The sequence below is a fragment of the Camelina sativa genome, chromosome 17 (assembly GCF_030686135.1).
Source record: "Camelina sativa cultivar CO46 ecotype springtype chromosome 17, ASM3068613v1".
NCBI classification, from domain to species: Eukaryota; Viridiplantae; Streptophyta; class Magnoliopsida; order Brassicales; family Brassicaceae; genus Camelina; species Camelina sativa.
Genome location: NC_141896.1, coordinates 6,515,687 through 6,538,542, shown reverse-complemented (window position 1 = coordinate 6,538,542; position 22,856 = coordinate 6,515,687). Strand labels below are relative to the sequence as shown.

The window sequence follows — 22,856 nt, the reverse complement described above, 5'->3', positions numbered from 1 at the left end:
CCAATACTTTTTAGTTTTTACATAAGTCTTCAGTTTTTTCTCTATTATATGTGTTGTTCAACTTGTTCTGCGCTAATCACTCCCTTTCAATCTTATCACCACCATAGGCTTAGTCAATTAGTCATCCGTGAATCTTTATTAGTTTTAAAAAAGAGCCACCTTTTCCATTGTTTATGAGAGAAGGTGAAAGAAAGACAAAATAAATCGAGCCAAAAAAAAAAGACAACCTGTCTACATCATTTGGCACCGGGCATATACAAACGCTTTAATCAAATATTTAACTCGTGTATTATTGATCTTCCCACATGGACTATTCTGTTAAAAAGATTTCATTATTACGTGATATTACTATTTTTAATCCCAAATTTGAAAGGCGCAATCAGGCAAGTTGGGGTGTTTTAAAAATATTTGTTCAGAGATAATTAAAAATATAAAGGTAAAACAGAGAGGACCTAGGGAGTTTGCAAAAAGAAAGTCGTTGTACCTATTTATCCTCGTCTCTTCACCATTTTTTCTTACTCTCTCTTCTCTCCTCAATGTTTGCATAGGCACTGACAAAACTTTCTTCCATTTACATTCTTCTTGTACTTATGGTCAGGTCAGACTATAGTCTTACAGAAACAAGAAGAAGCACCTAACTTTAATTAGTAGAATCAGCAGGGATCAAGCTTCATCAGATCTAAAGATGGATTACGATCCAGCTCATATTATGAGCAGAGGGGGTAGTATGCGTCAGAGCATAAGCCGTAGTGTAAGCAGAGCAAGCAGAAACGTGGAGGACATATTCAACACAAGCTCTAGACGAACCAAATCAGTCAACCAAGACGAAGAAGCTCTCAAATGGGCTGCCATCGAGAAACTCCCTACCTACAGCCGTCTCCGCACCAGTCTCATGCCCGAGCTCGGCGAAGAAGACGTCTACGGTAACCAAATCTTGAACAAAGAAGTTGACGTCACGAAGCTCGACGGCGAAGAACGTCAGAAGTTCATCGACATGGTTTTCAAAGTAGCCGAGCAGGACAACGAGCGGATCTTGACCAAGCTCAGAAACAGGATCGACCGTGTTGGGATCCAGCTTCCGACAGTGGAAGTGAGGTACGACAACTTGACTGTGAGAGCTGACTGTTACACCGGTGATAGATCTCTTCCTTCGCTTTTAAACACGGTTAGGAACATGGGAGAAGCTGCTCTGGCCATGATCGGAATCAGGCTTGCCAAGAAAGCACAACTCACTATTCTCAAAGATGTTTCTGGTATCGTCAAACCTTCAAGGATGACACTTTTGTTGGGTCCTCCCTCTTCCGGGAAGACCACGCTTTTGCTGGCTCTTGCCGGTAAACTCGACAAGTCTCTTGACGTCACAGGGGAGGTGACCTATAATGGTCACCGCCTCAACGAGTTTGTTCCCATCAAAACCTCTGCTTACATTAGCCAGAACGATCTTCATGTTGGTATCATGACTGTTAAGGAGACTCTTGATTTCTCTGCTAGGTGTCAAGGTGTTGGTACTCGTTACGGTATGTTCTGATTCAACTAAAGTTACTACTTTTTTGTTTTTTATGGTCGATTGAGTAATCTTTACTTGTAATGGATGGCAGATCTTCTAAATGAGTTGGCAAGAAGAGAAAAGGACGCTGGGATTTTCCCGGAAGCTGATGTTGATCTGTTCATGAAGGCCTCTGCTGCTCAAGGCGTCAAGAGTAGTCTCATCACTGATTATACTCTCAAAGTCAGCCCCTCTCTCAACCTTAAAAGCCTTTTACCTTTTTACTTACAAGTTACAAAGCATGCCATATAGGGTGTTAGATAGCTGATAATGGTTTTTATGATACTTCAACTTAGCAGATTATTCTTCAAGTACGTAGACTGGTTATGTTACAGTGTACTTATAAAGCTTTTGATGAAACAGATTCTGGGGCTTGACATATGCAAGGATACTATAGTTGGAGATGATATGATGAGAGGTATTTCAGGAGGTCAGAAGAAGCGTGTGACAACTGGAGAGATGATCGTTGGACCAACTAAGACTCTCTTCATGGATGAGATATCCACCGGGCTTGACAGTTCCACAACTTTCCAAATCGTGAAGTGCTTGCAACAGATTGTTCACCTCACAGAAGCCACTGTGCTCATATCTCTTCTCCAGCCTGCTCCTGAGACGTTTGATCTGTTCGATGATATAATCCTATTGTCGGAGGGTCAAATTGTGTACCAGGGACCTAGAGACCACGTCCTAGAGTTCTTTGAGGGGTTTGGATTCAAATGCCCTGAAAGAAAAGGAACAGCTGATTTCTTGCAAGAGGTAAATACATATATAGACATGTTTATCCTGGTATATATTAGTATTTTGATCCTACAATGACTTACAAATTACATTTAACGTATGGAACAGGTTACATCTAAGAAAGATCAACAGCAGTATTGGGTTGATCCAAACAGACCCTATAGATTCATCCCAGTGTCTGAGTTCGCCAGCAGCTTTAAGACATTCCATGTTGGATCTAAACTATATAACGACCTATCAGTACCGTTCGACAAGTCTAAAAGCCACAAAGCAGCTCTAGTGTTTGACAAATACTCAATGAAGAAAACAGACCTTCTCAAAAGCTGTTGGGACAAAGAGTGGATGCTCATGAAGCGGAACTCCTTCTTCTACATCTTCAAAACCGTCCAAATCATCATCATTGCCGCAATCACGTCAACCCTTTTCCTTAGAACCGAAATGCACACAAGGAACGAGGTCGACGCCAACATCTACATCGGATCACTCCTATTTGCTATGATCGTAAACATGTTTAACGGTCTTGCGGAGATGGCCATGACGATCCAGAGACTTCCCGTGTTCTACAAGCAAAGGGATCTTTTGTTTCATCCACCATGGACATTCACGCTTCCCACTTTCTTGTTAGGGATTCCAATCTCCATCTTTGAGTCTACAGCGTGGATGGTGGTGACATATTACTCTATAGGATATGCACCCGAAGCTACCCGATTCTTCAAACAGTTCTTGATCATTTTCTTGATCCAACAAATGGCTTCCGGGATATTCAGGTTCATTGCATCTACATGCAGAACCATGACCATAGCCAATACCGGGGGTGTGCTCGTTCTACTAGTTGTGTTCTTGACTGGAGGTTTCCTTCTTCCTCGAGGTGAGATTCCGGTTTGGTGGAGATGGGCTTATTGGGTGTCTCCTCTTTCTTACGCTTTCAATGGCCTCACCGTCAATGAAATGTTTGATTCTAGATGGATGAATAAAATGGTAATTTCTTCATCATTTTTTTATTTTCTCCTAAAGCCCTCACCACCCTATACTTGTAGCTAATTATTTTTTGTTGTGAAAAAATGCAGTCTGCTGACAACAGAACGAAGTTGGGATCAAGTGTGCTTAATATGTGGGATGTATTTGATGACAAGAACTGGTACTGGATATCAGTTGGAGGCTTGCTTGCTTTTACTGTCGTCTTCAACGGATTCTTTACACTGGCACTTACTTATCTAGACCGTAAGTTTCTTTTTTGTTTGATTCTGTTTTTTTTTCTCACCGGTTCAAAAATACTAACGTGTCTTCGATGTATGTATTGACCAACAGCCCTTGGGAAAGCACAAGCTATAATTCCAAAAGAAGAAGACGAAGAGGCTGCAGCCAAAAGTAAGTATTACTTGTTTACATCTTGAATACTCATTATACAAAACAAAGAAAAATAAATATTAAGAATTTACTCTTATATGTAAAACAGAGGAGCTTGAGATGAAGAGTATGGGAAACAAGAAAGGAATGGTTCTTCCTTTTACTCCTCTAGCTATGTCATTTGACGACGTTAAATACTTTGTTGACATGCCTGCGGTAATCCTTTGAAAACCACCTAACCTTATTACTATTATTATACACGAAAAGAAACTCATACAGAACTATTGGATGGTGCAGGAAATGAGGGAACAAGGAGTTCAAGAAACCAGGTTACAACTTCTAAAAGGAATAACAAGCGCGTTTAGGCCAGGAGTGTTGACAGCGTTAATGGGGGTGAGTGGTGCGGGAAAGACAACTTTGATGGACGTTTTGGCCGGAAGGAAGACAGGTGGATACATAGAAGGAGATGTTAGAGTGTCTGGATTCCCAAAGAAACAAGATACATTTGCTAGAATCTCTGGTTACTGTGAACAAACAGACATTCACTCTCCACAAGTTACAGTAAGAGAATCACTTATCTTCTCTGCCTTCCTTCGCCTTGCTAAGGACGTAAGCAAAGAGGATAAAATGATGTTTGTGGATCAAGTGATGGAATTAGTGGAGTTGGTGGATCTGAGAGATGCAATTGTTGGTTTACCTGGTGTCACGGGGCTTTCCACGGAACAGAGGAAGAGATTAACAATCGCCGTTGAGCTTGTGGCTAACCCTTCTATCATCTTCATGGACGAGCCAACTTCAGGGTTGGATGCTAGAGCAGCTGCGATCGTGATGAGAGCGGTGAGAAACACTGTGGACACAGGGAGAACTGTTGTGTGCACTATCCATCAACCTAGCATTGATATCTTTGAGGCGTTTGACGAACTACTACTGATGAAGAGAGGAGGACATGTGATATACTCTGGTCCCTTAGGCCGAAACTCTCACAAGGTTGTTGAGTACTTTGAATCGTTTCCTGGAGTGCCAAAGATTCCGGATAAGTACAACCCGGCCACTTGGATGCTGGAAGCCAGCTCTCTTGCAGCCGAGTTGAAGCTTGGAGTTGACTTTGCTGAGCTATATAAGGCTTCAGCCTTATGCCAGTAAGTGAACACAGCAAAACAATATTTGTTATAATGATGTGATGATACCTGACCTAACTAACTAACGTATGAATTGTTTAACACAGACGTAACAAGGCTCTGGTGCAAGAACTAAGCGTGCCTCCCCAAGGAGCATCTGATCTCTACTTTGCTACACAGTTTTCGCAGAACACATGGGGACAATTCAAATCATGTCTATGGAAGCAGTGGTGGACTTATTGGAGATCTCCTGACTACAACCTTGTCCGGTTCATCTTCACCTTGGCAACATCTCTCATGATCGGTTCTGTCTTCTGGCAGATCGGAGGTAAGAGATCAAACGTACAAGACCTGACGATGGTGATTGGAGCAATCTACGCAGCAGTTGTATTCGTGGGTATTAACAACTGCTCAACGGTACAACCAATGGTAGCAATTGAACGAACAGTGTTCTACAGGGAAAAAGCAGCCGGGATGTACTCAGCCATACCTTACGCTATCTCCCAAGTAACTTGTGAGCTACCTTATGTCTTGGTTCAAACCACATACTACTCTCTTATCATCTACGCTATGGTTGGATTCGAGTGGAAAGCTTCCAAGTTCTTGTGGTTCCTCTTCATCAATTACTTCTCATTCCTCTACTGGACCTACTACGGCATGATGACCGTGTCTCTCACGCCTAACCAGCAAGTTGCTTCCATCTTTGCATCAGCCTTCTACGGTATCTTTAACCTCTTCTCTGGCTTCTTCATCCCTAGACCCAAGATTCCAAAGTGGTGGGTCTGGTATTACTGGATCTGCCCTGTCGCTTGGACCATATACGGCTTGATCACTTCTCAATACGGTGACGTTGAGACTACCATTGCTTCTATTGGTGGTCCACCTGGCCTCACAGTCAAGCAATACATTAAAGACCAATACGGTTTTGAATCAGACTACATGGGACCTGTCGCCGCGGTACTCGTTGGCTTCACTGTCTTCTTTGCCTTCATCTTCGCATTTTGCATCAGGAGTCTCAACTTCCAGACTAGATAACCCACTTGTGTTTTCTTGTGAAACATTTCTTGCAATAAAAGCTCTTTGCTTCTTATTATTTTTTTTCCCCTCTTAATGTGACTTTATTTTAAATCTAATGTAAAAATATTCATCAAGAAAAAAGACCTTTTTAGAAATAAAAGTTGCAACTGAAACAGAGAAGAAGTGGGTACTAATTTAGCATATCATTGATAAAAGTGATATTCTAAATATTTAATTTTGAACTTATGAAATAGTTAAATTAAGTAACTTAATATTTCTGTTGTGGATCTAGATGCTTTCAATTCCATGCAACTTAGATTTGTTTTTTTTTTTTTCACATTATACTGTACTTTTTTATAATCTTCATTATGATAATAATACAAAAAACTGAATAATTCAGAATTAATTTTCATATAGGAAATATATATGGAATTTAATTTTTTTTTGTTTAAATTAAATTTTATACATATAATTAACTTTTTTCTGGACAAACCCTATATAAATAAGTTTGTGGCTTTTCTGAAATAATATAGTGGCCGACGTATGGTGAAGTAATAAGCCTTTTAAAGCCCATACAAAAAAGATTTGGTTTCTTCTTCTTCTAAGGGTTTTCGAGCGAAATTTTCTGAGCAGCGGCGACGATGGGAGGCACCGCCTTAGAGAAGACAGCGGAAGAGCTACGACACGAGATCGATGAGCTTCACCGTCAGCAGCGCGAGGTACTACTACTATCTTGACCTCAATCTCTCGTTCTCACTTTATATAAATCCTCTCTGTTGAAAACGATGGTTTTAATTAATTCTCTAATCCTGATCAGATAACGGAGAGGCTTCGTGACCCTCGTGGACTCCGCCGTGGAGGCTTTTCAGGCGTCGTTCCTCGCAATCAAGGCCGTAGAGGCTTCACTCGTCATGTAAGTTTTATCTTCTCCTTAATTCTGTTTTATCTCCTTTGATGTGAATCAAATTGCGCTAATTGATTGATTATTGGATTTTGTAATTTTGATGTAAAGGCGGATAGGAATGACGTAGAAGATGAGCGTCCTGCGAAACGGAGATTGTCTTCCGCCGTTGTTAAGGTAAATTTTGGTGTTGGGAAAGTAATGATTTTTCTCATTGATAGATTGTAGGAAGTGGTTTCTTAACTTTATTGGGGAAACCTTTATAGGTCGACGGTGAAGATGTTAGTAAGGATGAAGAGTTACTAGTTGATGGCAATGGAACCGAGGTTGTAGCTGGTGAAAATGGAACCTCTGATAAAAGTGACAAGAAGCTACCTGGACAGCGTCGTGGAGATTGGTCTCGGAGGGATGCAGAACAACGAGGGACCAAGAAGGTAATTCAATCCCACTATCTATCCCCACGTACTCTTTTTAATCAGAAAGAGGCGACTTTTTACTTAATTGTTGCTGTTGTTGTGCTCTGATCAGGGTTTTGAGGCTTTTGCACTGCCGGAACCTGCACCAAGGGTTTTACCTAAGAATGAGGATCCTAAATTGGTTAATAGGAACAGAAGAATACTGGGGAATCTTCAAGGGACTTTGGAGGTATGTGTTAAGAATTACATGGACATAGCTCTTGCTCATGATATCTAGTCTCTCATTGATTAGCTTGATTCATGTTAGATGTGTCATTCTTTATTCAAGTTATTGTATTCTCACTTGTCTACATACTTTTCCCCTTCTGCAGAAGTTCAAAAAAGAAGATAAGCAGCGTTCTGGAACAGATGCATATGCCCGACGGTCCGCTGCCCTACAAAAGGTAAGCACACATTTCACATGGCTTGTTTCATTAACTAAAAAACCAGATATGTGATATTTTACTGTCACTGTTTATTGAGGGAAATGTAATCTTCTATCCAAGACAGCATCTTCCTCCAGTTTCTTTTGACTTGAGTAGCGCTGTAGAGGAACAGAAATCTTTCTAGATATGATTTATGTTTTGGGATTCGGATTTCCTGCCTTTTGATTTGGAGATCTTAGTAGTAATATTACAAAGATGTTAGGTGCATATATATCATTATATGTCCAGTTAGAAGTGCGCTTATTTCTTAACTTCGTCTGTAGTACTTCAATGCATTAACAGTGTTTGTGTGCCGTATCCCTCCTACTTATATAGGCTGAGCAAAAGTCCCGCGAAGAAAGTGAACGGCTGAGGCTGCAAGAGCGTGAAAATATGACTGAAAAGAGGAGAAGAGATCTTGTAAGCAGCCAGCTACATTCTGTTTCTCTTTTACATGCACTTTAAAATGGCAGTCTTATGTAGTAGTGATCTGATATTCTCAATTTTACTGGTCAATCAGACTCTTCGAGCCCGTGTTGCTGCTAAAGCAGAACAAAAGAAGTTGGAACTGCTTTTCCTTCAGTGGAGTGAGCACCAAAAAAAACTTAGCAAATTTATAAGGTACTGCTTTTAGTTCCACAGCGTACCCTTACTTGCTCTGCATGATGGATGAGTCTTAATGGTGAACTTGCTACTTATTTGATTTGCAGGTTATTTTTAATTTCGGTCCAAAAAGTGTGCATATTGACAATTTTATAGAGGCAAAGATAAGTTTCCATTCACGTGCATACAAATGTTGATGGGAATGCCAATGTTTGATACTCTATGGCCTGCCATAGGTAGACATTGATAGATGATATAAAGGTTTCCATTAAAACTTATTTTATTTGATTTGCATGTGGACGGGTGTTTCAGGACAAAAGCAGAGCCACAGATATACTATGCGCTAGCGAAGCCTTTGGAAGAAGATACAGCTGAGGTGGAGCAACAGAAAGAGCAGGTAAAGTGTTGTAGTTATTGAATGAACGTTGTGAGATGCATTGCTATGGGATATTGATATGTGGATTGGTGACTTGTGGGCGCAGACATTCTTAGAATGGAAGGCGGCAAGGAGACAAGAAGTGAGTGAGTATCAAAGGGAAATAGAAGAGCAATGTCTGGCTAATGTAGAGAAAGAGCTGGAGAGGTGGCAAAACGCAAGGAATGCGAGGAAAGCAAACAACAACGGGGCAATGAATTTGCAGGAAACAATGGATAAGGAATTAGAGACACATAGGATGGAGCACGGGCCAAAGAAGAGAAAGATACCTGGGGGAGGAGTAGGAGATGAAGAGGAAGAAGATGAAGTAGAGGATATCAATGGTGGGGAGGATGAAATGATAATGGATGATATACTTGACGAGGGGGGAGATGGAAACATCAAGGAGGAAGGGGCTACTGATACAGTAAAAGCAGAAGCAGTGGAGGAAGATATTAAACCTGAGGTCGTCTAGGTCATATAGTTTGTTTGTTCTTGATGAATGTGGTGGAGTTTGCGAACTACTAAATTTGTAGGAAAGATTTGCTTTTGTACTACTAGTGTTGGCCTCAGCTTTTCATACATGTTACTATGTTAGTTTCTCTTGCACGAGATTGTATTTGGTACACAAGTCGGTTTTATTCGGTTCAAATTCTTGAAAATTCAAACAAAACCAAACATAACCAGGATTCAGATTTCAGAATCAAAAAGATACAAGTCACATTTTAAACAAACCAAGCAAAACCCGGATTCAGATTTCAGAATCAAAAAGATACAATTCACATTTCAAACAAAGCCAAACAAAACCACTAAACCAGGATTCAGATTTCAAAATAAAAAAGATACAATTCACATTTCAAGGACTCTATTTGACCCAAATAAAAGAAAAGAAAAGGACTCTTTTTGACTTTACAAGCCTCCTCGCACGTGTAAGCGTGTTTTTACAGAGATTACGACACGTGTACATCAAAAGCCGTTATTCGCCGCATCTAACGGACCTCCTTCATCGCCTACGATGAAATCTTCTCCCCACGACGGCGATGGTGGAACTTGCTCAAAGCTCGGCGACTCTACCGGTGAAAGACCCATAAAGGCGAAGTAAGGCTCTGGTGCCGGCGAAAATCTTGAACCTAGAATCCACGGTGACTCTGCCGCCGAATCCTCCACGAGTCGGTTGGGAGACGACGGTGGAGTCAAGGGAAGAAGAGTCGCGAGACCATGGACGGCGATATGTTGACCAACGAACAAACCAGGGAGGAGAAGTTGAACACCGTCGAGAAAAATCGAGTCGTTGGAGGAAGAAGGCTTAGTGAGAAGGAGACGGTGAGACGGGAGAAGCGTCGGGAGAGAGGAGGCGTTGGGAAGAGATCGGAGCTCGGAGAGTGGGAGGCGGAGCGGTACGGAGTGAAGGCGGAGAGTAGAAACGTAAAAGGGAAGCGAATGAGTCATGTCGAGAGCGAAGAGCATTGAATCGGTGGGAGCGAAGAGAGTGAGGGACTCGTCGGAGAGTAGATCGAAGAGAAGATCGGAGGTGATGATTGCGTTGGCGAAAAGAGCACGGCCTCTGACGCGGAGGACGGCGATGGCTCTTTCTAACTCTTCCAATGGAACGCCGGCGGATGGTTGAGGAAGACAGAGGAGGATGATGATGAGGGCTCCGAGAAAGATTGCTCTGAAACAAGAAGCACTTGAGTTGTTCGCCATCGTTTGTGATTCTTGAGCTCGAAGAGAGAGAGATAGTAAAAACGGAAGATGAAGCAAGAAAAAAAAAGCGGTTATGATTTGGGGTTTATATAGGGGAAGGAAATGAATCTTGGGAGGGTTCTCGATTCTGTTACAGAGTCCAAAGACTGTTTTGGGTTTTTACTCTCTTTTTTTTTTCCCCCGCACTTGCTATTTTATTTTGAGCTTTATAGATAGATGTTTAGTAATTATCTGCAGTTACAAGCTGAATCACAAAAGTATGAGACGTACTCGCTATAAATGCATCCATTGCTGCAAGAGACATTCCCCCATGGACCACGATATGTGTTGCTAGAGAGTTTGCGGCACCTAATTTATTTGAGATTCTTGTGCTACACAAGATATATCCGCTTATGAATATGAAATCATATGACTCCTTCCCATTTACAGCAGGCCCGCTTCAGCATTTATGTACTACATAATGGTGACTCTAACCTTGCTGCAGCCACGATAGCCACTTGTATCGAATACATTATGAAAATTGCTTTTGCAGATTCAAGATTGTGACAAGATATTGAAGTTTATAGATGCAAAAGGCTGCAACTCATAAGAGCGTTTTTTAACAAGAAATGTGCTGACAGTGAGAAGATATGAACCAATTCTTAATCATTTGAGTGTTGGCAGATGCAACAAGTTAAGTAAATGTCTCTGTTGTCATGATGACCCGCCAGTAGAAAGGTATTATTGATTACTTGTTTCGAAAGTTGGTGGGTTTGATGCAGTTTCCGATAATTAAAGAAACTGTTGTGAAAAAAATTCTCTTGAATATGCATCTCTGTTATTTAAATTTTTGCCTATGAAAACAATTTTTAGAAATGTGTTACTGTTTTTTACTTCGTCAGTTTTGGTTTTTTAAAGTCGATAAGAGGAGACGACACTTGAAAATAAGCATAGCATTATTTTAAAGTTAACAAAACCAAACATTTGCCGCTGGAAGTAGAGCATACCATTCATAAATCACAAATGCCTTTGAGAAGAAGAAGAAAAACACCATGGGCCATGTACTCGTCGTCTTCTTCTTCTTCTTCTTCTTCTTCTTGGTGTTGTTGCAACCATGTGTGGATCCTGAGGATGGAACCAATGCGGCCGAGGGAACCAATATGAACATCCAGTGGAAAAAGGTGACATAAGGTCAAATTTAGGCAAACAAAGTAAAAAATAGAAATCTCAGAAGCTTGCCTTTGGTTGAGTAGAAGCAGTTGCAAAAATGTCTGGATGCTGCGGAGGGAAGAACCAATGAATATCCAGTAGAAAAAAGTTAACATAGTGTCAAATTACGTGAGAAAGGAAATTACTAGTGGTAAGAGGGTTCAGAACATATGCATATTGAGGTCAAAGTTAGGCAGACAAACAAAACTAGGAAGCAAAGAAAGGGATTTCAAGCACAATATTTTAGCTTTCATTAAGAAAAACCAAGAATTCTACAGATTAGAAGCCTCAACGTTTTCAGATTTTTAAAAACTTGCCTCTGGTTGGTCTATCACCATGGAAGTAGTAGCACAATCACGGGGACGCTCACTTGGTGCTTCAAACTCCCCCGGCTGTTCCCCAGTCTGCTTGAAAGAACAAAAAAAAAATGCACATTGGGTCAAACTTAAGCAAAACTAGGAAGTGAGAAAGGGTTTTCAAAGCATATCATATTTGGGGTAGGGGGTTGTTTTAAATTTAGGCAAACAAACAAAACTGAAAATGAGAAATCTCAAACGCTTGCCTTAAAGGGATCCATCCAAGAAAAATCAGACTCGCTTGGTGTTGCAGACGTGTTTAAATGCTGACCAGGGTTCCAATCCCACGTCTGCTTGAAAAGAAAACAAAAATGCACAGTGGGGGTCAGAATTAGGCAGAATCCGAATTAGGCAGAAAAAAAAAAGGACGTAGCTTTTCAAGCAGATAACATGGGGTGTCAAATATAAGCAAACAAAAGTAAAAAAAAAAATCAGAAATCTCAGAGGCTTGCCTTTGGTTGAGGATAAGCAGTTTCAAAAATGTCTGGATGCTGTGGAGGGAAGAACCAATGATCATGCAGTAGAAAAAGGTAACATAGGGTCAAATTACGTGAGGATGGGAAACTAGTACTAGTGGTAAGAGGGTTTCAAGCAGGGAACTTAGAAAATAAAAAACTTGCCTCATCATCCCACTCCTCATCCTCCTCCTCATCCTCATCCCACTCCTCATCCTCATCCTCATCATCCCAACATCGAGTACGAGGAGGGAACAAGGTAGACGTCTTGAGGTCCAAAAAAAAAAAAAAAAAAAGTGATGAGTGACGAGGGCAGTATTGAAACCATCCGGTTTGGCTAGAATGATATAATTACCAGCTGTGCATGTTCTTGGCTAGAGAGATGCGTGGTGAAAGTCTCAACGCCTTGGCCAGTGGTACAAACACTTGTATTACAATTAAAATCAGTAAGGCATCCATGGCAAAACCAGGAAGCAGATTCATCAGTTTCAATACACTTATCCTCCACCTCAACCTCAAGTGCCCCTGAGAAATTTTTGTTTTTTAAAAAAAAAAACCGGTTATTTCTAAGCAACACACCGTACCGCGATGAGAGAGGGAAAAAAAAAAACAAAAACAAAAAAACACACACCTGCGAGAAGAAATTTTTTCCAGAGGCTCTTAGCCGAGTAGGGACTATATCGATAGGGATTAATAACGTTGTATCCACAGTGATACTTTAGGAAACTCAGGTCATGAGAGTTAGAGACTGTGGGATCGGATATGAGCATTATATTAGCTGGAGGTGGATTATCACGGGTCCAAGAAAAGACAAACGACCAAACGACTGTACGCAATCGGAACCTGTTTTCAGAAACTAAAAGACTTGAGACTCTACTCTTTCCCTCTCTACTATCATAGAGGAAAAAGTACAAGGATATAGAAATTAACCATATGGGGTGGCATGAAGAACGATTCCAGTGGAAGAGACCGCTTATTGCAGAGATGGTGAGAGGACCAAAGTAGCCTAATTTCTTCAAAAACCGTTTAATACACGGAGCGACCAGACGAGCATCAAATTCACGGGGAACGGGACACTTCTTGATGTCCCAAAAGACCGATGTTACTGCCCCAGCCTGCTTCTCCGTCGCCTTCATCATTCTAATTAATCAAAACCTAAAAAAAGAAAAACTAATAATAAATAAACAAATTCAAAACTGGGAAAGCAAAATCCAAAGTACGGTTCTTCAATGTAGAACGCAAATCAAACATCAGATAAGCACTACTCGAAGAGATCGATTGATATGGTTGGATCACTAACCGAACTCGTCTCGATCGATTCTTCTAGGGGCGGCAAATACAAATCTTGTGATAAAATTTATATATAACTCGTAGGGTTGGGTTTCATGGGCCGATACGCGTGGCCCATTAGTTGTATATTTACCGACAACTTCTCCTAACATTATTCGGTACCATGAACTGAGCGGTAACAACAGCCACCATAGCATCCGGGACAGCAGATAAGCCTCTTGACTTCTGTTCTGTCGTAAATGATCCATTCACAGATCTCTCCATTTAAAGGTTCTGATTGAAAGCTGGTATTACCAGTATGGGATCTCTGAACTACCAGAATTAAAAGCTTGAATCGAAACAGCAATTGATGAGTGAATTTTATCATTACAGTCGAAAATTTTGCAGTTTACAAAAAGACTTCATAGCGGCTCCACCACTATTCTTATTATTATAGGACAGTAGAACATTATGCCAAGTCTTGGTTACAAAAAGACGTCATAGCGGCTCCACCACTATTCACAAAATAACATACAACAATTTGACTGCTAACAAAATTTTGAAACCGATCGAAGTGGAACACTTGGTCCCTATATATAATCGGTAGATGCCAAGTTCTGACTCGGTTAGTGCTGTTCTCTAGCGCCTTACGTACCTTAGGCCAAAGCCATTCGCTTCCTTGCTGCATTAGCCTAGAGTTCAAATATGCATCCAATTCAATATCTACGTGTTTGTTTATTTCACAAGAGAAACAAGTCATGAAAGAAGATAGATTAAAAGAAACTAGGAAAGGACCTGGTTTTCCCAGTTTGTGCAGCCCGTGACAATAGCGAGAAGAGTAGTTTGCAGAACCGCACCAGATTGGATTCCGATCCAAAGGCCAACACCTTTCAGATCAAACCAGAAGGCTAAACATGCAGCCATGGGTGTCCCCCAGAGATAGAAAGCTCCTAAGTTCACGTAAGCCCCTATATGTTGCCATCCACATCCCCTTGCAATACCTGCAAACCATCACACTTTTATACATGCAGGACTAAAACACACAACAGAAATAGACATGAAGACTTGGATCTTTTTTGCAGTATGTTGAGGAGAAGAAACTAAATTGCGACAATAACTTGTGTTTGAGTAAAGAAAAAAGAACAAGTCTCGGACCTGAGAGAACCCCTTGTAGAGCGTCCATGATGAGAGAAATAGAGACCAATGGAGCCATCTTTGCAACATAGGCGATAGTTTCCTTGTCACTGCTGAAAACATGGCCGAAAAGATTCCTGCCGACTAATAGAGACGTACTCACTATCAATGCCTCCACTACTGCAAGAGACATTGCCGCATAGACAACGATCTGTGCTCCTCGAGCGTTTCCAGCACCTAACTCATTTGAGATTCTTGTACTGCACAAAATACCATCCGCTTATGAACATGAAACCATATGATTCATAATTGCCATGAACAGCATTTATGTAATGGTGACTAAAGCTCTAACCTTGCAGCAGCCGCGATCGCTAGTGGTATTGAATACATTGTCGAAACTGTTTGGAGACTGCCCATAGTTTGAATAACATTATGTTTTTGGCAAATTCATTATTAGTGACAAGATACTGAAATTGAAAGATGCAAGAGGATGATTATACCAGACAGAGAGCACAGAAGTCTCCAGTTGTGGGTTGGGTAAGAGACCAGAGAATAATATGATGAGTTCATATGACCACCACTCTAGGCTGCAACACACAAAAGAGTTCATTTATTTTCCAATGTGGAGGCATGCATGAGTAAGTGTAAAGGAACAGAGAAAGAAAAAGATGAAGTACCAAATCATAGCCGCAGAAGGAAGAGCATATCTGAAGAACTCTCCAATGCCGTCAAATATCTCCATGGAGAGGGGAGCACGTGTCTCAGAACAAGCGGAGGAGAAGAACATGAAATTAAGAAGGATAAAGACATAGAGCCAGTTTGACAAACTGATAGCCAAGGCTCCACCAACATTACCAAGGCCAGACTTGTAAACCAAAAGCCAGCAGAAAGGAACGTGGATACAGAAGACAATACAAGAGGTGATGAGGAGAGGTGAGATCAAACTCTGGTTTTGAAAGAAGCGAGTGAGAGGCTGTAGAACAGAGTAAGCAAAGAGTCCAGGGATAAGCCAAGCAGCATATCTCCCGGCTTCGTGTGCAATAGCAGGGTCTTGTCCGAGGAACACAAGAAGCTTTTCCATGTTGAGCCAAACGAGAGAAAGAGGGATACACACCAAAGCAAGACAGAACATGGCTGTGTATGTCTGAACACCTAGTTTCCGATATAGCTTAGCTCCAAAAGCTTGACCGCTCAAAGTATCCAAGGCACATGACAATCCTATCTAAATAAACACACCACAGGCAAGAAAAAGTAATTAACAAATCATTCCAAAATTAAACAGAGAGACAAATTAAGAAGGAAGAGAGCAAAAAAAACAGACAACGAAGCTGAAGCCAGTGACGTTGCAGAAGGAGGAAGCGAGGGAGGCACTAGCGAGGGCGAGGTTGCCTAAGTGACCAACCATCATCATAGAAACCATCTGTAACATGAACTGAACGATAACACAAGCGGCCATAGGAGCGGCGAAACAGATAAGCCTCTTGAGTTCAACGGTGAATGATCCATCTCGTAGATCTCTCCATGACAGGTTCTCAACTCTCTCTACAGGAGGAAGCAGCAAGCTTTCCTTGTTGGTGTTGCTCTTCTCTGCGTCTCCCATGGCTTCTTCGACGACGGAGAAACAGAGACAGAGACAGAGAGAGAGAGAAATGTAAAAAGAAACTGCAAAAATTTGTGAGGATGAAAGGGTGAAGAAGGCGGTGAGTGATATTTATGATTTGCCTGCTGCATGTCTCCCCTCGTTCCACGATTTTCCCAAAAACAGAGTCAATGGAAATAAACTATTTGTTTATCTTCTTTGGCTTAAGTTTTCTTCTCAAGTGAAATAGTATTTTATTCTGTATTGTGTACATCACGTCGTCTGGATATTTTTCTGAGATCTCGTTTTTTTTTTTTGCTTACAATTGACAATTCTGTCATCCACAATCTCTTTTTTTTTTTTTTTGCCTTAGTTGTAATTTCTAATATTAAAAAAATTCCATTGAATGTGAACGAAATTGTAATCCACAGCTGCTTGATTGATTTGCTTTGGGCTGGTAAAAGGTGTTTTGGAAGTTTCTCCGAAACATATGATAAAATAAATGGGGTAAAATGGCTGGTTCGTTGTCCAATAGTTTATTAGTATTTGTTTTCTTCTCTTCATAGTAGACCGAAGAAGTAGTCGGGGCAAAAAAGATACTACCTCGTGACAATTAATTTTGACCGTCCACGTGTCTAAAATATAGAAACGAAGTTCCCTTAAATTTATAAGAACAAAAAGGAAAAAAAAAAAACTCATCGTGCCAGGGAACCACCACCACCGGTCTTTTCTACCATCGGCTAAATTTGAGGGCCAGGTCAAAAATAGCTCCAACACCACTAATGTCCAGTTGTCCACTCTTCTTCCTTCATGACCTTCTCTCGCCCGTGCGCACTTTAGCCACTCCCTCTCTCCCCATATTTATCGTGCGCCTTCCTTCGTCAGCTTTTTTTTAGATTTCTTGGTCAGTTACGCACGATTGTAGAATCCTAGACGGTCGGGTCGTGTGTAGAGGAATTATTTATTTATTTTTTTTGTTTAATCATGCCTTTCAAGATTTTTCTGACCTCACTCACACATTGCTATTTGTTGTTTAATTGGTTCTTGATTTTTTAGACTTCAGATAGGCGAATTGGTATCTGCTAGTTGCAAATCCTAATTTTTGATCTGTGATTTCTTCAGATTTTGGTGGACATTGTTGGTGATTGCATCATTGCAACAGAGGAAGATATGTGATAACTGCAATGACAGCTACTAGGCTTGGTATAACTTTTTCTAATATCAACTCTGCTTGAGCGGGATGCTTTAAAGATAACTCACTGACTAAGGAGTTATATGTGATAATACTCCAACCTATTGAGAAGTGAAATTATGGGTGAGAAATGACTCTTTTCAAGGTTGTAATGAAGATCATGTTCATGCGTTTGGGCGTCAACTATCCAATTTTGCTTTTATCAACAATAAGCCCATGAATAGTAGGAAATCAGAACTGATGTTTATTCCACCAGAAGAACTGAGGAAGGTGTCCTTTATTGCTTCTGCTAGGCTTATGAACGGGTTTTGTATCGAGAAGAGGTTCAGTGATGGACAACTTTAGCCCCAATACTCGGAAGCAGCTCCCACGTCTTTCCTTGACTTCCAACTACTGTGTTGCACGTCTGATTGCGAGATGGTATCAGCAGAATGGGATCACCTGACTGCATCATTGTCTGTCCAAAGGTATTTCTGAACAACCAGAATAAAGCTTCATCTAAACAACCGACTGCTGAGGGCTGCTTATTATTACTGTCTATAATCATATGGTATGATTACAAAGAAGACCGATTCTTTACGGCTTTCACTAGTCCAACAGTAACATACATCGATTTGTGCTGCTACAAAAATGGTAAAACCGAAGAGGAACATGCGTGTCTTGTAATCTTTAGATACGAAGCTCTGACTTGGTAAGTGCTCTTTAGCTGCGCCTAACATTACGTCACATTCATTCTCATCCTCGCTTCACCGGCCTAGAGTTCAAAATCATGCATCTAAATGAACATCGATATGTTTATTTCACAATAGAAACAAGTCATGAAGAAGGGACAAAAGGCAAAGCTATGGACCTGGTTTTCCCAGTTTGTGCAGCCAGTGAAAAGAGCCAGCAGAAGAGTTTGCAGAACGGCACCCGCTTGTATGCCAATCCAAAGGCCAACAGCTTTCAGATGAACCCAATAAGCTAACGATATTGCAATGGGTATCCCCCAGAGATAGAAAGCTCCAAAGTTTATGTAAGCCCCAATATGCTGCCACCCACATCCCCTTGCAATTCCTGTAAACACTCAACATGGATAGACATGAAGACTTAAGAGTTGTCTTGCATTTTGTGGAAGAACAGAGAGAATATATATATTCGACACTAGCTTGTGTTTGAGTAAAGAAATAGGAACAAGTCTAAAACCTGAAAGAACCCCTTGTAAACTGTCCAGTATGAGAGAAATAGAGACCAATGGAACCATCTTTGCAACATAGTCGATGGTTTCTTTGTCACTGCTGAAAATATAGCCGAAGACATTCTTGCTGACTAATAGAAATGTACTCACTATCAATGGCTCCACTACTGCAAGAAACATTGCTGCATAGACCACGATATGTGCTGCTCGAGAGTTTCCAGCACCTAATTCATTTGAGATTCTTGTGCTGTGCAAGAAAAGAAAACATCCGCTTATGAACATGAAACCATATGATTCATCGTGTATGCCTCATCTCTTAAGCTAGTAATGACAAGAGTGCTAACCTTGCTGCAGCTGCGATTGCAAGATGTATCGAATAGATTGTCGCAGTTGTTTGGAGACTGCCATAGTTTGAATAGTATCATGTTGTCAAGTTCGAGATTGTCACAAACTCACAAGTGATTGAAATGTGGATGCAAGGGAGAGTACCAGATAGCGAGCACAGAAGTCTCCAGTTCTGGGTTGGGTAAGAGACCAGAGAGTAATATTATGAGTTCATATGACCACCACTCTAGGCTGCAACTCATAAGAAAGTTTTTAACAAAAGTGTAGAAGCGTTGAGAAGTGAAAAGGCACAGATAATAGTGAGAATTACCAAAGCATAGCCGCAGAAGGAAGAGCATATTTGAAGAATTCTACAATGCCGTCGAATATCTCCATGGAGAGTGGAGCGCGTGTTTCAGAACAGGCGGAGGAGTAGTACATGAAAGATCCAAGGAAAATGGCGTTGAGCCAGTTTGACAAACTGAGAGCCAAGGCTCCTCCAAGATTACCAAGCCCTGACTTATAAACCAGAAGCCAGCAGAGAGGAACGTGGAGACATAACACAAAACAAGAGGTGATGAGGAGAGGTGTGATCAAGGTCTGGTTTTGGAAGTAGTGAGTGAGCGGCTGTATAACCGCGTAAGCAAAAAGTCCTGGGATGAGCCAAGCTGCATAATTTCCTGCCTCATGTGCGATTGAAGGGTCTTGGCCAAGAAATACAAGAAGCTTTTCCATGTTGAACCAAATGAGAGAGAGAGGGAGACACACTAATGCGATACAGAACATAGCTGTGTATGTCTGAACACCTAGTTTCCGATATAGCTTAGCTCCAAAAGCTTGACCGCTGAGAGTATCCAGGGCACATGACAATCCTAACTGGCATCACAGGCAAAAAACAAGAATCGAGTGATGAGGGGAAGCAATTTTCATGGTTTTGGAAACAGAGAGAGATGAGTTTATCAATTTAGAAAAAATGATGAGGAGAAAACAGACGATGAGACTGAAGCCGGTGACGTTACAGAAGGAGGAGGCGAGGGAAGCGCCAGCGAGGGAGAGATTGCCGAGGTGACCCACCATCATCATTGAGATGATCTGCAACATGAACTGAGCAGTAACAACAGCAGCCATAGGAGCCGCAAAGCAGATAAGTCTCTTGAGTTCTACCACGAATGATCCATCTTGTAGATCTCTCCATGTCACTCTCTCAAATCTATCGACAGGCAGTAGCAAACTATCAGCACTAGTGCTCGCTGCGTCTCCCATTGTAAAACAGCTACAGCGTAAAGGCGGGTGGCGTGGTGATGCGTTTTGCTGTCTGCGTATTGATATTACATTTTTTTTATTTCAATCAAATTTCTACTACTGTCGTTTACTGTTTGTCATCATCTCCTTAGATTCGCAAGAAACTTTGAATACACTTAGCAACTTTTGTAGCCTTGTAGGGGTGGGTCAGAATTTGTATTTTTCTGCGTCTTATATGTTGGTGACTTTTCTAAACTCGTTCGAGCATTTAACTCATATCCTGATAATTGCATACAATATGACTTTCCTACTCATAGCGAGATTGATTGGACGACATATATTTCGTGATAATTGCATACAATATTAGAAATGGATGCGAAGCTGGTAAAGTTTCTTGTACTAATATTCTCCAAAGATAACAAAATAAAATGAAGATTCTTCATGTCATCCATTTGTTTGTTGTCTTTATAGCAGAGCACTGCACACTAGTAGTATTGTAGTAGACTAGTAGTGGTCGGAAAGAAGATAAAACGATATACTATCATATATTCATTGGAGAGGCCACGTGGCAAAAACATTGGAGCTGAATAAAAAATTAGGTGCACAGCAAAAAAAAAAAAAAAACATCTCCTCGTGCCACCGAACCAATCGGGCCGCCCTTTCCTACCGCCGGCTAAATTTGACGGTCACATATTAAGAGACCCAAAAACTCTCCAACCATGTCCACTCTTCCTTTCGCGCCTTGTGTCACCCATGCGCACTTTAGCCACTCCCTCTCCCCCATGTTTATCTTACGCCGTCTCCCTCTCACACGCCATCTCCGCTTACCCCGTAACAACCGCGTCGCCTCTGTCGTATCAGCCGCCGCTGTTCGCCAGGACGCCACTCTCTGGACCCCGGCTCCGCTCTCTCTAATCGAATCGGCTGCTGAATCGCTTTTCCACATCTCGATCGATATTTCAAACTCCCCGGATCTCGTAGCTTCCTACACGAGACCTGGTCAGTATCTCCAGCTCCGTGTTCCTGATGTCGAGAAGCCTTCTTTTCTTGCTATCGCTTCTCCTCCTTCCTTAACGGCTTCTCGTGGTGCTTTCGAATTCTTGGTCAAGAGTATCGCTGGATCTACCGCCGAGATTCTCTGCGGGTTGAAGAAAGGGGAGACCGTTGAGCTTAGCCCTGTCATGGGTAATGGTTTCAGTATCGATCAGATTGATCCTCCGGAGAAGTTTCCCACGGTTTTGATTTTTGCTACTGGATCTGGGATTAGGTGAGGCCTTTTTGTCCACTAGCATAGTTTATTGGATTTACTTCAAATTTGATTGCTCCTTCTTAGCTGATATATGAATGATCTTAGTATGGTTTAGGTTAAAGGTTGATGTCCAGAGCATTTATTACTTGATACAACGCTTTCAGACTCAGTATCTTGAATTTGGTTTAGTTAGATATTATGGCGAATCCTCAATGATGCTTAGTTCAGTTGCTTTTATTTATCCTGCTGGCTTTGAAGTTGTGAGATCCTGTTGTTGATGCGCTAAAACTTGCAATTTGCAAGAGTATGAGTTCAACCTATCAGAGGTGCCATGGACTGTTTATGTTGCTTTTTTCTGCTGTGTGTGTTGATCTAATCTCATGATCAATCTGTTCGGTTGTTAGCGTTAGAGCGATTTATGACAGCTGAGGATGTTTCTTTCAATCAAGGGGAATATGGTTATGTGTGTTTTGAATTTAGTCATGGCATTTTAGGTGTTTCTGTGTGTTGTTTCAAGGCCTGGTCGAATCAACAATGTCTAGTGATGGTGATATGGATTAAGTAAACGTCTTGTTCTTATCTTTTGCAGTCCCATCCGCTCACTAATTGAGTCAGGATTTAGCGCTGATAGAAGATCTGACGTAAGACTCTATTACGGGGCTAGGAACCTGAAAAGGATGGCTTACCAGGTTTGGTTCTTTCTCTCAGTTGTTTTGCAATTCATGATGTCTGTAGACACAAATGTATGCACTTAAATTGTAAATCTTTTGATGATAGGCGTAGAGATATCTCTTGCTCTCATTTTGATCTATAGAAAATTCATCTTGGAATACACTCTCGATATGTAGGAAAAGTTTAAAGAGTGGGAATCATCGGGTGTCAAAGTTGTGCCGGTATTATCACAGCCAGATGATGGGTGGAAAGGGGAAACCGGATACGTGCAGGTGAGATTGATAAACATCAATCTAAATGCTTAACTCAAGGTGGATCACACTAATATATATATATACGATGATGTGTTGTGTAGGCTGCTTTTGCAAGGGCTAAACAACTCTCAGCACCCAAGGCCACGGGAGCGGTGCTGTGCGGACAGAAACAAATGGCTGAGGTATGCACTCACTGTGTTTAGTTTCTAAGAACCTAAATGCTTAAGAAGATGTGTATCTTTATTGTTGTTCGATCTGTATTGTTGCAGGAGATAACCACAATGCTTGTAGCTGATGGAGTCTCAAACGACAAGCTGCTCAAAAACTTTTGACAGATATAGTTCTTGTATTATCTCAGTATAATTTAAACTGTTTCATCAGATCATTATTCTTTTGATACCAAAGTCTCATCAAGGCCTCTCTAATTCATAAACACACAGATTTTTGTAATCCCGTAAAAGATTAATATTACTGTGTTGATTGTCACCACAACAGT

At 41.2% G+C, this 22,856-nt stretch overlaps 6 protein-coding genes, 1 long non-coding RNA gene and 1 pseudogene across 11 annotated transcripts; 4 read left to right on the top strand and 4 right to left on the bottom strand.

Moving 5' to 3' along the window:
* The first annotated feature begins 387 nt into the window (after positions 1 to 387).
* Positions 388 to 5,926, top strand: LOC104755830 (ABC transporter G family member 35). The gene is made up of 9 exons (XM_010478299.3): positions 388 to 1,517; positions 1,599 to 1,729; positions 1,910 to 2,302; positions 2,393 to 3,262; positions 3,352 to 3,505; positions 3,593 to 3,652; positions 3,741 to 3,847; positions 3,929 to 4,770; positions 4,857 to 5,926. Exons 1-9 carry the CDS (start codon positions 686 to 688, stop codon positions 5,782 to 5,784), a joined length of 4,317 nt encoding a protein of 1,438 aa, XP_010476601.1. The 5' UTR covers positions 388 to 685; the 3' UTR covers positions 5,785 to 5,926.
* A 366-nt stretch (positions 5,927 to 6,292) lies between these two features.
* Positions 6,293 to 9,238, top strand: LOC104755829 (uncharacterized). Of its 3 annotated transcripts, none has more exons than XR_015587669.1 (10): positions 6,293 to 6,485; positions 6,584 to 6,679; positions 6,779 to 6,844; positions 6,934 to 7,101; positions 7,196 to 7,312; positions 7,455 to 7,526; positions 7,884 to 7,967; positions 8,068 to 8,168; positions 8,258 to 8,386; positions 8,463 to 8,541. XR_015587669.1 is itself a non-coding variant. In XM_010478298.3 (10 exons), the coding sequence occupies exons 1-10, from the start codon at positions 6,408 to 6,410 to the stop codon at positions 9,038 to 9,040; spliced, it is 1,275 nt and encodes a 424-aa protein (XP_010476600.1). In that variant the 5' UTR covers positions 6,293 to 6,407; the 3' UTR covers positions 9,041 to 9,238. The 3 variants fall into 3 exon arrangements, 2 of the variants coding, with proteins under 2 accessions (XP_010476600.1, XP_087353321.1); XM_010478298.3 differs by lacking the exon at positions 8,258 to 8,386 and adding an exon at positions 8,633 to 9,238 and having other exon boundaries at positions 8,463 to 8,547; XM_087497195.1 differs by lacking the exon at positions 8,463 to 8,541 and having other exon boundaries at positions 8,258 to 8,387.
* LOC104755828 (fasciclin-like arabinogalactan protein 19 pseudogene) lies at positions 9,231 to 10,831 on the bottom strand (annotated as a pseudogene). Its single transcript, XR_015587670.1, has one exon. The product of XR_015587670.1 is annotated as a fasciclin-like arabinogalactan protein 19 pseudogene (transcript).
* A 355-nt stretch (positions 10,832 to 11,186) lies between these two features.
* LOC147923364 (uncharacterized) lies at positions 11,187 to 13,421 on the bottom strand. Its single transcript, XM_087497196.1, has 9 exons — positions 13,199 to 13,421; positions 12,900 to 13,111; positions 12,624 to 12,793; positions 12,434 to 12,535; positions 12,266 to 12,304; positions 12,020 to 12,103; positions 11,775 to 11,861; positions 11,488 to 11,526; positions 11,187 to 11,373 (listed from the first exon to the last, which is right to left on the bottom strand). Exons 1-9 carry the CDS (start codon positions 13,405 to 13,407, stop codon positions 11,266 to 11,268), a joined length of 1,050 nt encoding a protein of 349 aa, XP_087353322.1. The 5' UTR covers positions 13,408 to 13,421; the 3' UTR covers positions 11,187 to 11,265.
* A 483-nt stretch (positions 13,422 to 13,904) lies between these two features.
* On the bottom strand, positions 13,905 to 16,783 carry LOC104755825 (protein DETOXIFICATION 12). Its single transcript, XM_087497194.1, has 7 exons — positions 15,993 to 16,783; positions 15,349 to 15,893; positions 15,172 to 15,258; positions 15,024 to 15,080; positions 14,693 to 14,931; positions 14,333 to 14,538; positions 13,905 to 14,229 (listed from the first exon to the last, which is right to left on the bottom strand). Exons 1-7 carry the CDS (start codon positions 16,269 to 16,271, stop codon positions 14,194 to 14,196), a joined length of 1,449 nt encoding a protein of 482 aa, XP_087353320.1. The 5' UTR covers positions 16,272 to 16,783; the 3' UTR covers positions 13,905 to 14,193.
* Positions 16,784 to 16,919: 136 nt separating this feature from the next.
* On the top strand, positions 16,920 to 20,440 carry LOC147923363 (uncharacterized). The gene is made up of 2 exons (XR_015587668.1): positions 16,920 to 17,154; positions 17,373 to 20,440. It is a non-coding gene; the product is annotated as an uncharacterized LOC147923363 (long non-coding RNA).
* LOC104755823 (protein DETOXIFICATION 12) lies at positions 17,936 to 20,491 on the bottom strand. Of its 2 annotated transcripts, XM_087497193.1 has the most exons (7): positions 19,937 to 20,422; positions 19,275 to 19,819; positions 19,109 to 19,195; positions 18,964 to 19,020; positions 18,628 to 18,866; positions 18,293 to 18,498; positions 17,936 to 18,196 (listed from the first exon to the last, which is right to left on the bottom strand). In XM_087497193.1, exons 1-7 carry the CDS (start codon positions 20,204 to 20,206, stop codon positions 18,161 to 18,163), a joined length of 1,440 nt encoding a protein of 479 aa, XP_087353319.1. In that variant the 5' UTR covers positions 20,207 to 20,422; the 3' UTR covers positions 17,936 to 18,160. The 2 variants fall into 2 exon arrangements, with proteins under 2 accessions (XP_087353319.1, XP_087353318.1); XM_087497192.1 differs by having other exon boundaries at positions 18,089 to 18,498; positions 19,937 to 20,491.
* Positions 20,492 to 20,513: 22 nt separating this feature from the next.
* Positions 20,514 to 22,849, top strand: LOC104755822 (fruit protein pKIWI502). The gene is made up of 5 exons (XM_010478291.3): positions 20,514 to 21,452; positions 22,024 to 22,123; positions 22,283 to 22,378; positions 22,462 to 22,542; positions 22,630 to 22,849. The coding sequence occupies exons 1-5, from the start codon at positions 20,905 to 20,907 to the stop codon at positions 22,690 to 22,692; spliced, it is 888 nt and encodes a 295-aa protein (XP_010476593.1). The 5' UTR covers positions 20,514 to 20,904; the 3' UTR covers positions 22,693 to 22,849.
* Positions 22,850 to 22,856: the final 7 nt, after the last annotated feature.

Bases quoted from the DNA above. Each gene is read 5' to 3' on its own strand.
- LOC104755830 (XM_010478299.3), top strand. From the start codon at position 686: ATGGATTACGATCCAGCTCATATTATGAGCAGAGGGGGTAGTATGCGT. The intron at 3,263-3,351 runs GTAATTTCTTCA...GAAAAAATGCAG, and splicing joins CTAGATGGATGAATAAAATG to TCTGCTGACAACAGAACGAA. The intron at 3,653-3,740 runs GTAAGTATTACT...TATGTAAAACAG, and splicing joins CGAAGAGGCTGCAGCCAAAA to AGGAGCTTGAGATGAAGAGT.
- LOC104755829 (XM_010478298.3), top strand. From the start codon at position 6,408: ATGGGAGGCACCGCCTTAGAGAAGACAGCGGAAGAGCTACGACACGAG. The intron at 6,486-6,583 runs GTACTACTACTA...AATCCTGATCAG, and splicing joins TTCACCGTCAGCAGCGCGAG to ATAACGGAGAGGCTTCGTGA. The intron at 7,313-7,454 runs GTATGTGTTAAG...CCCCTTCTGCAG, and splicing joins ATCTTCAAGGGACTTTGGAG to AAGTTCAAAAAAGAAGATAA.
- LOC147923364 (XM_087497196.1), bottom strand. From the start codon at position 13,407: ATGATGAAGGCGACGGAGAAGCAGGCTGGGGCAGTAACATCGGTCTTT. The intron at 12,536-12,623 runs GTAATTATATCA...TTGGACCTCAAG, and splicing joins GCCAAGAACATGCACAGCTG to ACGTCTACCTTGTTCCCTCC. The intron at 11,862-12,019 runs GCAAGCGTTTGA...TCTTTCAAGCAG, and splicing joins CTTGGATGGATCCCTTTAAG to ACTGGGGAACAGCCGGGGGA.
- LOC104755825 (XM_087497194.1), bottom strand. From the start codon at position 16,271: ATGGGAGACGCAGAGAAGAGCAACACCAACAAGGAAAGCTTGCTGCTT. The intron at 14,932-15,023 runs GTTAGAGCTTTA...TATTTTGTGCAG, and splicing joins GCGATCGCGGCTGCTGCAAG to TACAAGAATCTCAAATGAGT. The intron at 14,230-14,332 runs GTCCTTTCCTAG...TTTGAACTCTAG, and splicing joins GCACAAACTGGGAAAACCAG to GCTAATGCAGCAAGGAAGCG.
- LOC104755823 (XM_087497192.1), bottom strand. From the start codon at position 20,206: ATGGGAGACGCAGCGAGCACTAGTGCTGATAGTTTGCTACTGCCTGTC. The intron at 19,820-19,936 runs GTCTGTTTTCTC...CTGTGATGCCAG, and splicing joins TCACCGGCTTCAGTCTCATC to TTAGGATTGTCATGTGCCCT. The intron at 18,867-18,963 runs GTTAGCACTCTT...TTTCTTGCACAG, and splicing joins GCAATCGCAGCTGCAGCAAG to CACAAGAATCTCAAATGAAT.
- LOC104755822 (XM_010478291.3), top strand. From the start codon at position 20,905: ATGTCCACTCTTCCTTTCGCGCCTTGTGTCACCCATGCGCACTTTAGC. The intron at 21,453-22,023 runs GTGAGGCCTTTT...TATCTTTTGCAG, and splicing joins GCTACTGGATCTGGGATTAG to TCCCATCCGCTCACTAATTG. The intron at 22,379-22,461 runs GTGAGATTGATA...TGTGTTGTGTAG, and splicing joins GGGAAACCGGATACGTGCAG to GCTGCTTTTGCAAGGGCTAA.